The sequence below is a fragment of the Bos taurus genome, chromosome 26 (genome assembly GCF_002263795.3).
Source record: "Bos taurus isolate L1 Dominette 01449 registration number 42190680 breed Hereford chromosome 26, ARS-UCD2.0, whole genome shotgun sequence".
In the NCBI taxonomy this organism is placed as follows: domain Eukaryota; kingdom Metazoa; phylum Chordata; class Mammalia; order Artiodactyla; family Bovidae; genus Bos; species Bos taurus.
In genome coordinates, this window is record NC_037353.1 from 37,650,403 (window position 1) to 37,668,073 (window position 17,671).

The following is a 17,671-nucleotide window of genomic DNA, read 5'->3' on the forward strand; positions in this document are numbered from 1 at the left end:
TGTAGGAGAATTCCCTTCTCTCCACATCCTCTCCAGCATTTACTGTTTCAAACTCAATTGACTTTTGAAAATAACAACAAAGGATTTAGACTATTACATAAACTTCACTGGTAAAACATCGGCAGGATTTGAGAGCACTGACTCCAGTTTTGAAAACAGTTCTGCTGTGAGTAAAATACTATCAAGCAGAACTGCATGCTACAGAGAAACCGTCTATGAAAGGAAGAGTCAGTCAATGCAGCCAATTTCTCTGTTGTCTTATTTTAAGAAATTACCATGCCATCTCATCCTTCAGCAACCACCACACTTGGTAAGTGACAGGAGCCATCAATATTAAGGCAAGATTATCCACCAGCAAAGACTTTATGACTCGCTGAAGGCTCATATGATGATGAGCGTCATTTGGTAATCCAGTCTTTTATAATTAAGGTATGTACATTTTTCTAGACATAATACTATCACACACTTAATAGACTACAGTACAGTGTAAACGTAACTTTTATATGTATTGGGAAACCAAAACATTCATGTGATTTGCTTTATCGTCATGTTCACATTATTGTGGTGCTCTGGAACTATGCCTATACAATTACAAAAGAAACAATACTATTTCCAACACAACAATCTTAGGGAAGAGGAAGCGGGGCAAGAAAAGAATACCTACGTAAACCTAGGGCAAGTGAACTCCAAATTTAGGATCTTCTGAGAAGCCTGCTTCTAGTCAAAAGCAACCTAACTACAGGAAGATTCCTTATTATACCCCAGAGAAGTGTATAGAAACAAAGGGAAACATCATTCAATTACTTTATTTATTTATCTCTTACTGCTAGAGGAACTTAAACAGTTAAATAAATACAGGCGTAGGCATAAGATCTCTAGGAATTCAGTTCATCTTGTGGAGTTATATGTCCAAATTCAGAGTTACAGACCATTATTCGTTATAGATCTACATAGCTTTTTAAAAAAAAAAAAACTCTAGGAATAATATTCAGCAACAGTGCCAAGAAATTCTTCTGTTTTTCAACAGCTCACTTTGAGTGGAAGTTTTCCCTTAAACAAAATTAAATATCTCATGTTTGATCTAATTTCCTTTTATCTCTCCTCCAGCCTTTATATAAATGATGCTTTATTATTAATACACATTTCTATATCTCAAGATCTTCCGGAAAAGGTAACTTAAAAAATGACTTGCTTTCAAATAGATTAAAAAAAAAAAAATCCAAAATTTATATACTTCTAACACAATATGAAAAATTTAAGAATCAAAATTTTCTTCAGCAAGCTAAAAAAAAACAAAAAACAAAAAAACACAAAGACTATGAACATAGAATGAGTGAAAGATTGTGAAGTCAAACAAACCTAGCTTCAAATTCCAGCTATGTGGTTTTAAGCAAGTAACTTACGGATCTCAGTTCTTCAGATATATTACTAATCTAATGAAGATGTTCTGAGGACTGAAATAATGAATGCAAAGTGCCTACTATATATATATATGTATATATATTGCAGATAATAAGTAAATGCTATTAACAACAAGAAAGGTATCTGTGGAATCATGCCCCCAAATATATTCAAATTTAGCTAGATATTTTCTCTTTTGAAAAAAATAAAACTGTCAAATATTAAAGTAAATGCAGACTATAAGGTACATCTGTTTACCAACTACTCAGAAGGGGAAAGTTAATATTTAGCATTATTTACTGCAGATAATTTTTTTTAAGTTACCACTTGAGTGAAAAATAAACAAGTGAATGTATTCAAACTCAATCCTAAAATTAATGGAAGATTTGGTTTTAACTTTTAAAATAGCTCATGAATTTGAAATGAATTTCAAAACTCCATGTTAACAGCCTTCTCCCTGGAAGAACCAAGTACTTCACTATATAATATGGATATAACGTTACTTAAAAGTATTAATTCCTTCTGCCAAATTTTTATGTCAAAGCTGCCTCTAATAAAAGAAACAAGACCAGCTGATTTTATTTCAAAATCGTTTAATCACACAATTAAACCCTTCCCTTTGCCTTATAAAAATCTAAGTAAAAATATGTATTTCTGGTTCTAGAAGGATGGTGGTAGTGATAGCATGGTTTTGAGTCTCCCAAAATCTTCCCATAAAAGCACAGAGAACAATCAGGAAAACAAAGGCAAAACCTGTCAACAACATCTACAACAAAACCAGGTGAACAGTACTTCAGGTGATAGTGGTAAAGTGGTCACACAAACTCTCCAACAGACTGCAGTTATAAAGAGTGGATAAAAAGAATCGTAAAAACACATTTAAAAGCAATGAAAACCTTCCCAAAGCAGAGAGAAGCCAGAGGACAATCGAATTTCAAAAAATTTCAAGGAGTACAAATTATTAGCTTGGGGTTTACATAGCTCAGGGCTAGAGCTGCAGGAAAATGGTGGTATAGTTCATGCAGCAGAAAGTTGAAGCTTTATGGGTTTTAACTATCAGAGGATGGAGTACAAAGCAGACAGAGCAGCTAGAAATTATGGGGTGATCCCCAGGAGCAAAGAAACCACTGAGAGGCTAAGTTCCATCTCTGCTCAAATTCTTGGCTGACTGCTATATACAGGAGGAGACTCCAGGACACCAGTCTAACACAGCAGCAGTGCGAGACAAAGCAGAGAACGGAAACATGCTGCTGCTGGCAAGATGGAAAGGCAGGAAGGGTAAGGAGACAAAGTTTGCAACTTGAGGAAAGGAAAGCCAACTGCCCTCTAGAATATAACATCAATCATCCCAGAATATAAGAGAATGCAGAGTTTCCACAACTCATTATTTCCAATGTCCAGTTTTCAAGAAGCAGCAACAAGAAAAAGAAAGCAAAGAAAAAAGACAAGGTCATGTCACAAGCATATAGGAGCCAGTTTGAAGAGGCTCCAAGAAGCTACATCTGAGAAAATTTAGGCACCAAAATAACTAAGCATGGTAAAGAACTATAACCATTGAAAAAAACAGGAATCCATGAGTGCATGCTGATAACAGATAATTATGGGATAAGGGAAAACTCTTGGTAATAAAAGTAGAATGCCAAGGGCTATGGTTTTTCTGTATTTGTGTTAACATTTAAAAAAAATTTTAAATGATGTATTTTTGGAACCCAGTAAAACAAAACAACACTCTAAAAGGTGCTGAGAAAACAGAAGCTTTACAACACTCTAAGTATGACTACGTGAGGAACTGACCTTATTTAGAACTTTTATCTATAATAAGGACAGACTATCCTAAATATACTGCTTTAGAGTACAGAACTCTCACACGACAAAAGTTTACAGGCTTTGTTTTCACTGACTATTATCTTAGCTCGTTTCTCAAAAATATCACTGGTTGCTAAAACCAGAAAAACAAAAGAGAGAAGAGATGAGATGAGAAGAGGCCCACTACACTGTTTAATGTCTTTTATACAGAGATGTAGGGGCAAATCCCTTCTAGAATTTGACATCAGAATCTCTCTTCCGCTGAAAAGCAGGCACGGTTTATCAAGAGATAAACTAAGAAACCTATCAGGTTTCCTTCTCCAAAAACTGACCTCTTTTCTGCAAGGCTATTTTTCATCTAATTTATCTTCTATTTAACTGCACATGGGAATATTATTTTCTTTTGCAAAGTATCTAAAATCCTCTTAGAAGCTGAACTATAAATTTAAAAATAATCTTAATAATCTTAGTGACTGCAACACTAATGTGAAATAATTTAGTCTTCTAACAGTAGTACTACAAACACAGCAGTTGAGTTCTTCTGTGATTAAAAAACTAACTAGTCAATGCAAAAAAAAAAAAAAGCAACTTCAGAATGAGTGTTCACTTTCTAAAACATTTGATAAAAGCAAGGTGTAAGAATCAGTTTTTACAAACACAACTACGTTTCCATTCCCAAGCTTTATTTGGAAAATTCAAAACTGTATTTAATATAATTAGAAAACAACTTCCCTTCACAGTGCAAGATGTTTTCAAATTAATAAATTCAAATTCCAGTTTTCACAACTAAATGTCCAAAAAACCCAGTTTTATAAAAAGATTTACTTTTTTCTTGATAAATATGAGACTGATTATATCAAGGCATAACAAAAGAAGTTGTATCTACTGAAGCCTTAGTGTGTAGTAATGGCAACCCACTCCAGTATTCTTGTCTAGAGAATCCCGTGGACAGAGGAGCCTGGTGGGCTGCTGTCCATAGGGTCACACAGAGTTGGACACAACTGAAGCGACTTAGCATGCATGCATGCATGCACTGGAGAGGGAAACGGCAATCCACTCCAGTATTCTTGCCTGGAGAAGCCCAGGGACTGAGGAGCCTGGTGGGCTGCTGTCTATGGGGTCGCACAGAGTCGGACACAACTGAAGCAACTTAGCAGCAGCAGCAGGCACCATAGTTTATTTACCTATCTGATCACAATTACCAGCAAAGCAGCACACTTGTCCATTTTTACAGATGTGTAACTTGCCCAAGAACATGTAACAAACAGTAAAACCGTATCACCAGGATGTGAACATAGCACTTGCTAACTCAAAAGTCAGGATTATTTCTACTCTGCGTTGCCTTCTGAAGCATAAAGCTGTACAACTCCAGTAGTTTCAGTAAACAGTTTCCTATGAATACTTCTAACTTGTTTCCTCTTTGGCAAAATTTTCTCTTAAATTACAACAGCTAAGTTTGGTAAATCTTCACACAGACTTCTGGCAGTCTGAAATTCAAAATAAAGTTAAGAAAGAAAAAAATCCTCACAGAGAACCATTTTATTATTTCAAAATGAAGTTTAAAAAATAAAGAAATCCTTGCAGAAAGCCATCACTGTCTGTGGGTGATGAGTATGATCCTTTCCTGGATTTCAGGAAAAAATTATTAAAGTTATATTTTACTTGATTCAAGGTCAAGTTCAAAAATGCTTAAGAAACAAACATTTAAAAGAATATTAAGCTAGGTGACGTCCCTGGTGGCAAAGTGGATAAGAATCTACCTGCCAATGCAGGGGACATGGGTTTGATCCCTGGTCCAGGAGGATTCCACATGCTGTGGAAGCCCATGTGCCACAACTTCTGCGTCTGTGCTCTAGAGCCCACAAGCCACAACTTCTGAGCCTGTGTGACGCAACTACTGAAGCCCACGTGCCCAGAGCCTGCGTTCCACAGCAAAAGCCACCACAATCAGCAGCCCATGCACTGTCACAAAGAGTAGCCCCTCTCAGAGCAGCTAGAGAAAGCCCGTGTGCAGCAATAAAGACCCAGTGCAACCAAAAGATAAAAGTTAAAAAAACATATTAAGTTAAAACTATAACAACACTGGGCTTCCCAGGTGGCTCAGTGGTAAAGAATCTGCCTGCCAATTCAGGAGATGCAGCAGACGCAGGTTTGACCCCTGGATTGGGAAGATCCTCTGTAGGAGGAAATGGCAACCCACTCTAGTGTTTTTGCCTAGAGAAGCCCATGGACAGAGGAGCCTGGCAGGCTGCAGTCCATGGGTTGACACAACTGAAGAGACTAAGCATGCACGAATATAACAATGCTAAGTGATCCCTATGGCACTGTAACAACTTGGACATGTTTAAATAGGTCTCAAGGAGGAGAAATGTGAATACGCATGCCTAAACGTTAAAAACCTAAGAAGCTTTGAATCATGATAGCAGGCTAATTTAGAACAATTTTATATACATACAAGTGGTCTACAGATATCTTCTATCTAATCTTAATTGGTTTATGCTCTTTCAAAAATTTGATCATTCTAAAATGTTATTCTATTTGTTTCAAATATTTTCATATGAAGCTGGGTTTCAAAGAGGCAGAGGAACTAGAGATTAAATTGCCAACATACGCTGGATCGTGGAGAAAGCAAGGGAGTTCCAGAAAAACATCTACTTTTGCTTCATTGACTGTGCTAAAGCCTCTGATTGTATAGATAACAACAAACTGTGGAAAATTTTTTAAGAGATGGGAGTACCAGACCATCTTAACGTGTTTCCTGAGAAACCTGTAGGCAGGTCAAGAAGTAACAGTTACAACCAGACATGGAACTCACTGGTTCAAAATTGGAAAAGTAGTACAACAAGGCTGTATACTGTCAACTTCTGTGCAGAGTACATCATGTGAAATGCTGGGCTGGATGAATCACAGGCTGGAATCAAGACTGCCAAGAGAAATGTCAACAACCTCAGATATGCAGATGATACTACTCTAATGGCAGAAAGTAAGGAGGAACTAAAGAGACTCTTCATGAGGGTGAAAGAGGAGAGTGAAAAAGCTGTCTTGAAACAACATTCAAAAAAACTAAAATCAAGGCATCAGGTCCCATCATGTCACGGCAAGTAGAAGGGGAAGAGTAGTAGTGACAGATTTTATCTTCTGGACTCCAAAATCACTGCTGATGGTGACTGCAGCCGTGAAATTACAAGACACTTGCTTTTTGGAAGGAAAGTTATGACAAACCTAGACAGCATATTAAAAAGCAAAGATATTACTTTGCCGACAAAGGTCCACGTAGTCAAAACTATGGTTTTCCCAGTAGTCATGTATGGATGTGAGAGTTGGACCATAAAGAAGGCTGCATGCCAAAGAATTGATGCTTTTGAACTGTGGTGTTGGAGAAACTCTTAAGAGTCCTTGGACAGCAAGGAGATCAAACCAGTCAATCCTAAAGGAAATCAACCCTGAATACTCATTGGAAGGACTGATGCTGAAGTTGAAGCTCTAATACTTTGGCCATCTGATGTAAAGAGCTGACTCACTGCAAAAAACCCTAAAGCTGGGAAAGATTGAAGCCAAAAGGCGAAGTGGGGGGCAAAAGATGAGATGGTTGGATAGCACTACCAACTCAATGGACCTGAATCTGAGCAAATTCCAAGAGGTAGTGGAGGACAGAGGAGCCTGGCATGCTACAGCCCATGAGGTCACAAAGAGTCAGATGCTACTCAGCAACTGAACAACAACTTTTCACATCACTAAGTGAAGCAGTCATGGTAAAAATATCTTAAGAGCTCTTAAGCCTTAAGCTTCCAAAATTGAAATCAACAATAAGCATTTTTTTGTTCTTCCTCCAAAAAGGGGGGCATTATTATTTGTTCTTCTGTTTTTTCTAGAGTGTCACTTTCTGTTTTAGAGATTACAATAAACCACACAAGATAAATTTATATTCAGTAGGGGGAAAACATAAAATACTGAGATTATAATAGTATATTTCCTTTAGTGTGAATTCTAGAAACTTGGAAGCTATATGAATTGAGTTCTATTTTTATACTAACAAAAATGTTTAGAAGAAAATAATGTAAAAAAGAATTTAATAAAAATGAGATGAATGTTTTGACTTCTCAACACGAAGACAAAAAAGCAAGGATGAATTGAAAATAATAATTTATTCTCTCCTCCACTAACAATTTTAAGTACTCCTTAAACTATGTGAATAATACACAGCACCACAACACTAAGTAACTTTACATGGTCAGGTGTGTAACCATAGTGACTAAAAACTATTGAGATAGCGTGCTTGTTTCCAAGATTAGGCTGTCACCCGGGAAAAGGTGATGGCACTATATAACCCAAGCCTACAAGGACTAACATAAGAACATGAACCACTGTCCATGCTTTGTCCTTCAACTCTCCAGAAATACTGGTCTTTATTTTTATTTTTTGACAAGGCGATACAGTCACAAAAATCAAACGATACAAAAAAAGTTTATAGTGAAGAGTTTGGATCCCACCTTCACCCCTGTCCATTATCATTAACCCAGTTTCCTTCACCTTTTCCCCATAAAAATCTTTATTGGTTTCTTGTATATTCTTTCAGAGATTCATTATACAGGTCCTTATTAAAATAAAGTAGGATACATATACTTCACAAATTGTCATGTTTTTCTTTGTATCATTGATCTCAATTCAACATGACCTAAATAATGACTCACTATACTCTCTTGATGCCTTCATGAAGTCTTGGGTCCAAGACTGACCCAAGGCTTTAGGTGAGCAGTATCTCAGATATAGCAAGAGAACGGTGAGCAAAGGAGACAACAATAGCTAGGGGTTAAAAGCCACAAGCAATAGACACAAGAGCTTGGTATGTTTAAATATCTAAGGCTGGGAATGGCGAACTATGGGGTCCATGGACCCAGTCCAGTCCACTGTTTGTTTTTCTATGGCCTGTGGGCTACCAATGGTTTCCACATTTTTAAATGGTTAAAAAAAAAAAAAGAACTTTATGACACACAAAAATTATAAAATTCATATAATACAGCTTTATGGTTACACAGTCAAGTCATGCCCATTCATTTACCTACTGTCTTATCTACGACTGCTTTCTTACTACAAGGCAGAGTTGAATAGTTGCAAAAGAAACCATGTCAATGCCAAAGCCTAGACTATTTACTTATCTGGCACTTTAGAGAAAAAATCTGCCAGCCTCTTCTCTTGCTGCTGCTGCTGCTAAGTCGCTTCAGTCGTGTCCAACTCTTCGCGACCCCATTGACGGCAGCCCACCAGGCTTCCCCGTCCCTGGGATTCTCCAGGCAAGAACACTGGAGTGGGTTGCCATTTCCTTCTCCAATGCATGAAAGCGAAAAGTGAAAGCGAAGTCACTCAGTCGTGTCCGACTAGCGACCCCATGGACTGCAGCCTACCAGGCTCCTCCGTCCACGGGATTTTCTAGGCAAAAGTACTGGAGTGGGGTGCCATTGCCTCTTCTCTTAGGAAGGTCTATTTGGCTGAAGCACTGTGAGTGAGGGGCTGAGTACAAAAAGAAACTAGTGAGGGAAAGAGGGACATGCATGTCATGGTAATGATTTGGGTCTATAATCTAAGAGGAATGGGGAAGCCATTAAGAGAATTTTAAGTAGGAAAGGGACAATCAGATATGCATTTTGAAAAGCTTATTCTGGTTGTCATATTGGTAACCAGGGAGGAGGCTAATATAATAAGTAGTTCAAGCAAAGTATAAACACAGCTTAGACTATAGGGATGGAAAAATAAAGAGGCTGGGCCAGATTATTTCTGAGATTCCCTTCCAGCTTAAAATTTAAGAATCACAAGGGTTTACAAGTCTGGTTTTGCAACTTTCCAGGGTATTTTTAATTATCAAAAACAATTTTCAAAACTGTTATGCTACGAACAGCTTTCTAACAGGTTGTAAGAAATATGCCAACAGAGCATTCTGTATCTAAGAAGTCTGGAAATTACTGCAGGATAAATGATTCCCCCCATTAGCATGCTTTCTAAAATACAGTTTATATTTTTTATAAGTTGGAAAGGACTACTCTTATGAAATTTACCACTAAAGAATTTACAGATAATATAAATTAACACAGAGGGGAACAAGCACAAATACTGCTCAAGTACATTTTTGGTATACCTTCTTTCCTCTAAGGTAGTAATAACAAAGAACATACCTGCTACATTCTAGCAATGTAACTTTAAGGCGGCCTTCAGTAAGTGCCCATTGTTGTATATGGATAAGCTCTTCGTCGTCGTCTTCAAATCCTTGCAAGGTTTGGAACGGGAAAAAAGGTTTATACCTGACAAAAGTAAAGATAAGTCTAAATTTCTGAATAATAAACACCACACTTTAAAGCATTGTAACAAAACCTACCTGTAGGAAAACAACACAAAACAAAACACCTAATACCTAAATTATAAAACCAGTTTACCCCTGTCCCTCATAACTGGCTGCAAATGCTGCTTTCTCTGCAGTAGTCAGAACTTCCTGGTTTTTCTGGCATGCCCTCACTGACCAGGCAGGACTCCAGGAAGAAAGTTAAAGAAAATCTAAGGCCAACCAGTGGGCTCTGAAATTTAAGTTGGGAGGAGAGAGATTCTTTCTGGATCAGATGGGAAGTGTTCCTACAGTAACAAGATCAAAATTCAGAATGCACTGTTCCATGGAAACAATATAACTGGATAGTGATTAGTACTAGATAATGATAAATAATAACACAACAACAATTAACAGCAGCAAAGGTATTTATCAGAGATGTTTACTGTTTGCCAGGCAGTGTGCTAAGAGCTTTACATGCTTTGTATCTTATTCACGCTAACAATCCTGAGTGGGCAATATTACTAGCTTCCCTTTCCAGATGAAGTGAGGGTTAGAAAGGTTAAAGAATTTGTTCAACATTACATGGTGAGTGGCATAACCAGAATTCAAGCTATTCTGACTTCATCAAAGCTCAAACTACATAATGCTTCTGTTATGTAGTGTTTATAAACATAAACACTTCCGTTACCTATGAATTATTCAGGTCTTTACGTGCTCATCGTTAATACTCTAGGTTTTTATGGAGATGCTTGTGGTGAGTTACAAACTGCAGCTTTAAAAACCTTTGATATGTACTTCGTACTTCTCCATTTAAGCAAAGGACAAAAAATAAGAGAAAACTGGAGTTGAGGGTCTATAGTTTTCAATTAACTCTACTTGCTGTCACTAGTGGAGAAGGCAATGGCACCCCACTCCAGTACTCTTGCCTGGCAAATCCCATGGACGGAGGAGCCTGGTAGGCTGCAGTCCATGGGGTTGCGAAGGGTCAGACACGACTGAGTGACTTCACTTTCACTCTTTACTTTCATGCACTGGAGAAGGAAATGGCAACCCACTCCAGTGTTCTTGCCTGGAGAATCCCAGGGGCGGGGGAGCCTGGTGGGCTGCCGTCTATGGGGTCGCACAGAGTCGGACACGACTAAAGCAACTTAGCAGTAGCAGCAGCAGCTGTCACTAGATATGACATTTGCCTGCTCAAAAGCTTTATGCCTTCTCACTAACCATACAATATAAAAGATAGTCAAAAGTTCTTGGTTTCATGTTCAAGGTCTACCAAAACCAATCTTTCCAATAGCATTTTTCCTTAATAGAAACTTTCTAATCTAGAAGAGTAGTCACCTCATGAACCCAGAAGATGCCATGTGTATTCCTGCTTTCAAGCCTTTTGTACAAAGTGAAGGTTTCCCCTATTCCTCAAAGCCTGCTGCTGCTGCTACTGCTAAGTCGCTTCAGTCGTGTCCGACTCTGTGTGATCCCAGAGATGGCAGCCTACCAGGCTCCCCCGCCACTGGGATTCTCCAGGCAAGAACACTGGAGTGGGTTGCCATTGCCTTCTCCAATGCATGAAAGTGAAAAGTGAAAGTGAAGTCGCTCAGTCGTGTCCAACCCTCAGTGACTCCATGGACTGCAGCCTATCAGGCTCCTCTGTCCACGGGATTTTTCAGGCAAGAGTACTGGAGTGGGTTGCCATTGCCTTCTCCATCCTCAAAGCCTACTCAAACCCTAAACAATTGGCTTTAGGTCCTGTATCATGGTAGACCACACACACTGCTTTCATTCTTCTTTATCTTATAGTTATTTAAAAACTGCTGGGCATTTATGCCTTGAAATCTCAGATGTACTCTGGTCTCACAATTATCTAACCCCTCACACATACCATCAGGACTGAAGCATGTATCAATCTGGTTTATAAAATTCCAACACTAAAAATGAAACAAACATTAAGAAAATACGAATGGCCCTCAACAGTTTATACTGAAAAAGACTGTTAGAGGAAGAGAAATACTACTTTACGGTTGCCCGCTGAAACATGAATAAAGAAAAACACCTCTTGGGAAGGTGAGCAGACACACAGACAACGCTCAGTGCTCTTCTGCTGCTTCTGGGATGGATGGAAAACAGAAAAGCCCCTTTAGTTTCTTAATTTCCACTGAACTTCTTTGATTCAGACAGACTGGCGCCAAATTTCTGAGAGGAAAAAAGTTAGGAACTACATCTATCATAGAAATGCCAGATGATGTGGTAGCTGAATGTTTTTAATAAGCCTTATGACTCCTGAAGAACATGTTACAGTCACTCTATTAAAAACAAAAAAATCGCAAAAAGTACTACATACACTAGCAACTTTGAATAATCCAGGTGCTAAATCACAGCTGCTGCATGAATTACCTTTTCTTGTCAAATATAAAGCTAAAATTCAATTTAAAAATTTCTCACAGGTGTGTGACTTCAATGTTACAAGCAGTAAAATCTAATTTGGGTTTATTAATATTTCTAGGGGTGTTGCTGAAAGGATTTCTGCACAAAAATAAACTAAAATTAAAAAATGTATTCCATTTAAAAACAGCACACTAAACAGTGGGATAAAGCTACTTGTTCAACACCCTCTCATCACTCAAAAAAACAGAATCAAAATGGCTTAAAGACGTTAAGACATGACACCGTAAAACTCCTAGAAGAGAACATAGGCAAAACATTCTCTGACATAAATCATACCAGTATTTTCATAGGTCAACCTCCTAAGGCAACAGAAATAAATATAAACAAATAGAACCTAATCAAACTTATAAGCTTTTGTACTGCAAAAAAATAAATAAATAAACAAAACAAAAAGATGACCTACAGATTGGGAGAAAATATTTGCAAATGATGCAACTGACATGGGCTTAATTTCTGAAATATACCAACAATTCATACAACTGAACAAGAAAATAGCCCAAAATAAAAATGGGCAGAAGATCTAAAAGGACATTTCTCCAAAGAATAAATACAGACGGCCAGTAAGCACATGAAAAGATGCTCAACATCACTAATTATCAAAGAAATGCAAATCAAAATTATTACAATGAGGTACTACCTCAAACTGGTCAGAATGGCCATTATTAAAGAGTCTACAAACGACAAATGCTGGGGAGGATATGGAGAAAAGGGAACCCTTCTACCTGGTTGGTGGTAATAGAAGTTGTAGTCATAGTCACTCTAGAAAACAATAGAGAGGTTCCTCAGAAAACTAAAAATAGACTTACCATATGATCCAGCAATCATACTCCTGGGCATATATCCAGAAAAAACTATAATTCAAAAAAATACATACACCCCTATGTTCACAGTAGCACTATTCACAACAGCCAAGACGTGGAAACAACCTCTACATGTCCATTGACAGATGAATGAATAAAGAAGATGTGCTACACAAATACAATGAAATATTATTCAGCCATAAAAAAGAACAAAATAATGCCATTTGTAGCAGCACAGCTCAACAGATGCAACTAAAGATTATTGTACTAAGTGAAGTAAGTCAGAAAGAGAAAGACAGATACCAGGTAATATAATTTATCAGTTCAGTTCAGTTGCTCAATCGTGTCTGACTCTTTGCAACCCCATGAACCGCAGCAGGCCAGGCCTCCCTGTCCATCACCAACTCCTGGAGTCCACCCAAACCCACGTTCGTTGAGTCAGTGATGCAATCCAACCATCTCATCCTCTGTCGTCCCCTTCTCCTTCCGCCCTCAATCTTTCCCAGCATCACGGTCTTTTCAAATGAGTCAGCTCTTCGCGTCAGGTGGCCAAAGTATTGGAGTTTCAGCTTCAACATCAGTCCTTCCAATGAACACCCAGGACTGATCTCCTTTAGAATGGACTGGCTGGATCTCCTTGCAGTCCAAGGGACTCTCAAGAGTCTTCTCCAACACCACAGTTCAAAAGCATCAATTCTTCGGCACTCAGCTTTCTTTATAGTCCAACTTTCACATCCATACATGACCTCTGGAAAAACCATAGCCTTGACTAGATGGAACTTTGTTGACAAAGTAACGTCTCTGCTTTTTAATACGCTGTCTAGGTTGGTCATAACTTTCCTTCCAAAGAGTAAGCGTCTTTTAATTTCATGGCTGCAGTCACCATCTGCAGTGATTTTGGAGCCCAAAAAATAAAGTCTGACACTGTTTCCACTGTTCCTTTTTGTAAGGACAAGTCACGTGGCATGTGGGATCTTAGTTTCCCAACCAGGGCTTGAACCAGGGACCCCTGCATTAACCACTGAAGCACCTGGGAAGTCCCTGCAGAATCTAAAACATGACACAGATGAACCTATCCATGAAAGAGGAACAGAGTCACAGACACAGAGAACAGACTGGTGGTTGCCAAGGGGGAGGAGGGTTTGGGAGAGGGATAAAGCTGGAGGTTGGGGTTAACACATGTAAGTTTTAATATATAGACTGGATAACAACAAGGTCCTACTATATAGCACAGGGAACTATATTCAACATTCTGTGATAAACCATAATGGAAAAGAATATGAAAAAGAATGTATTAATATATATGTGTATAACTGAGTCACTTTGCTGTATAGCAGTAATTAAACAACACTGCAAATTATACTTCAACAAAACAAAACAAAAAGCCACTTGTTCAGCAAGTTAATAAACAGAACCCACACACTCTCAAAGAACACTTGGTTTTCAAAACTTTTAGTCCAAGTCTTTAGTAGCTCAAGTTCATAAAGGAATCCAAACAATGAAGCAGGCTACTTTTATAACTTCCTTTTGTCTTTCCAAGGGAACATTTCATGCAAAGACAGGCACAATAAAGAACAGAAATGGTATGGACCTAACAGAAGCAGAAGATATTAAGAAGAGGTGGCAACAATACACAGAAGAACTATAAAAAAAGATCTTCATGACCCAGATAATCATGATGGTGTGATCACTCACCTAGAGCCAGACATCCTGGAATGTGAAGTCAAGTGGGCCTTAGAAAGCATCCCTATAAACAAAGCTAGTGGAGGTGATGGAATTCCAGTTGAGCTATTTCAAATCCTAAAAGATGATGCTGTGAAAGTGCTGCACTCAATATGCCAAAAAATTTGGAAAACTCAGCAGTGGCCACGGGACTGGAAAAGATTAGTTTTCATTCCAGTCCCAAAGAAAGGCAATGCCAAAGAATGCTCAAACTACTGCACAACTGCACTCATCTCACACACTAGTAAAGTAATGCTCAAAATTCTCCAAGCAGACTTCAACAGTACGTGAACTTCCAGATGTTCAAGCTGGATTTAGAAAAAGCAGAGGAACCAGAGATCAAATTGCCAACATCCACTGGATCATGGAAAAATCGAGAGAGTTCCAGAAAAACATCTACCTCTGTTTTATTGACTATGCCAAAGTCTTTAACTGTGTGGATCACAACAAACTGTGGAAAATACCAGACCACCTGACCTGCCTCCTGAGAAATCTGGAAGCAGGTCAAGAAGCAACAGTTAGAACTGGACATGAACAATAGACTGGTTCCAAATAGGAAAAGGAGTACGTCAAGGCTGGGTATTGTCACCCTGCTTATTTAACTTATATGCAGAGCATATCATGAGAAACGCTGGGCTGGAAGAAGCACAAGCTGGAATCAAGATTGCCAGGAGAAATATCAATAACCTCAGATATGCAGGTGACACCACACTTATGGCAGAAAGTGAAGAGGAACTAAAGAGCCTCTTGATGAAAGTGAAAGAGGAGAGTGAAAAAGGTGGCTTAAAGCTCAACATTCAGAAAACTAATACCATGGCATCCGGTCCCATCACTTCAGGCAAATAGACGGGGAAACAGTGGGTGTCTTCCCACCCTATCACAAAATCCTTTCATTAGCCTTTATCTCTTGTTAACCTATCAACTTAAAACTGTCAGTTTTCTCACTCAAGTTCCCAGAAGACAAACCTTTTACAAGCTATCTGTATTTCCTCTTGTAGAAAACTTTAAAAACCAATATGGGAAGATGGACTTTCATAACAACAGCATGAGACACTCCACTGACCTGCTCCCAGTAAAACTGGGGAAATTATTAAAACAAATATTAAGGCCTCTGGAAATGGTTCCAAGGGCAAACAGAAAGTAAAGAAACTTATAATCAAGAAAACCTATAGAAACGTGGTAAGAAAGGTGACAATCTGTGGTCCTGAAGTCAAGACTGCTCCCACCAATAGGCTCAGCAAGAAAGATACTTCACTCTGGACTGCTGTAGCCAAGAACACAGGGTGCCTTGCCATCACCACCACCCCAACTCCAATTCCCTGTCAGAGGAAAGAACAGGTCATCAGTGTTTCTCATATGGCCCTCGACTACCTATGATGAGGTTAAGTTCAGGGCAAGAATGCTCAAGAAATTGGGAGCTCCTTTCATTGACCCTGTCCCCACTTGAGAAATGCAGACTCTATCTTGGGCATAGCACACTAAGGATTCTGCCATCTTGACTGTCCTTGCCCTGGTTCATGACACAGTGGTTCTCTGCCAAGAGAGGCAACCCAAGAGGACCTCAGGTTTCTGCCACCCCGTGAGGCTTCTGTCACCCCCTCATCTCACTTCCATCTAACATCCAACAGCTAGAGTCAGGGAACATTCCAGAGCATTGTTGAAAACAAAAGATATGTCAGAGACTTAACACGCCACTAAAATAATCCAAGCAAATCACTAAAACAATCATTAAACAAACACTAAACCCTGGGAGAGGGGGACAGTATCCAGTTACTACAATATATTATCTAAAATATTTGGTTTCCAACAAAAAATATGAGGCATATAAAGCAACAGGAAAGCATGATCTGTAAAGCAGAAAGAAAGCAGGCAACACAAACTACAGTTAAATGACCAGTTAAAATGACCAGGTGTTGGACTTAACAGAAAAAGACTTTAAAATAGCTCTTAAAAACATGTTTGCGAAAAAAATGTTTAAAGCATGATTAAAGAAGTAAAAGGAGGTATTATGACAATGTCACACGAAATCTTTAATATCAATGGACACACTGATACATTTTTTAAAATATGTATTTTTAAAAAAACTGTGAATTCTGGACTTGAAAAATACAATAAAATTTAAAGTACAGAGAAATTTTGAAGTTCAACAAAAGGGCTCTGAACAGTCGCTATGAACTTATAGAAGAAAAAAAAGTAGTAAACTGGAAGACAGAGCAATAGAGGTTGGTAAGCCAAAAAACGGGGGGTGGGGGTGGGGTGGGGGGGGCGGATGAAGAAAAACAAACTGAGCCTTAGAGAAATGATATCATTAAGTATACCAACATAGACATAATGGGAGTGCCAGTGGGAGGGGAGGGGACAGAGAGAGAAAAGCAGAAAAATATTCAAATAGAGGTAGCTGCTGCTGCTGCGTCGCTTCAGTCACTTCAGTCGTGTCCAACTCTGTGCAACCCCATAGACGGCAGCCCCCTAGGCTCCAACGTCCCTGGGACTCTCCAGGCAAGAATACTGGAGTGGGTTGCCGTTTCCTTCTCCAATGCATGCATGCATGCTAAGTCGCTTCAGTTATGTCCGACTCTGGGCGACCCTATGGACAGCAGCCCACCAGGCTCCTCTGTCCACGGGATTCTCTAGGCAAGAATATTGGAGTGGGTTGCCATTTCCTTCTCCAAAATAGAGGTAGCTAGTAAGCCCCAAAGCCACAAATTACATGATTTCATTCATATGAAAATCCAGAATAAAGACATCGACAGTAGTTAGTGGTTGCTTAGGGTTTAGGGTGGTAGATGGGTAAGGAGGATGATGGTTGAGGGTATGGGGTTTTGTTTTTGAGGTGATAAAAATGGTCTAAAATGACGTGAGAGTAGTACTATCTGTGAATATACTAAAAACCACTGAATTGTAGGTTTAAATAGCTGAATTTGGAGTATGAATTATATCTCAATAAAGCTATTTTAAAAATCTAACCCAGTTACCCAGAGATAATTGCTCTTGTCATTGTTTTGATATGTAAATGTTTGGTTAGAATTATCTGATTAAAGAAACAAAACCATAAATGACACTTTTCATTAAAATAACTTATAGGAGACAAACAGTTTTTCGAGGCAGAAGCCCAGTGTGTCCCTCTTTGCCTGACAAAATAATAAGTCTATTCTTTCCTAACTAAAATAAAATAAAGTAACTTACAGGT

General features: G+C 38.6%; 1 protein-coding gene across 1 annotated transcript in view; it reads right to left on the minus strand.

Moving 5' to 3' along the window:
* PDZD8 (PDZ domain containing 8) overlaps positions 1–17,671 on the minus strand; it is an 80,912-nt gene that overhangs the window by 43,684 nt on the left and 19,557 nt on the right. The window contains 1 exon segment of the mRNA NM_001192510.3: positions 9,375–9,500. Coding sequence (NP_001179439.2) covers positions 9,375–9,500 — 126 coding nt within the window.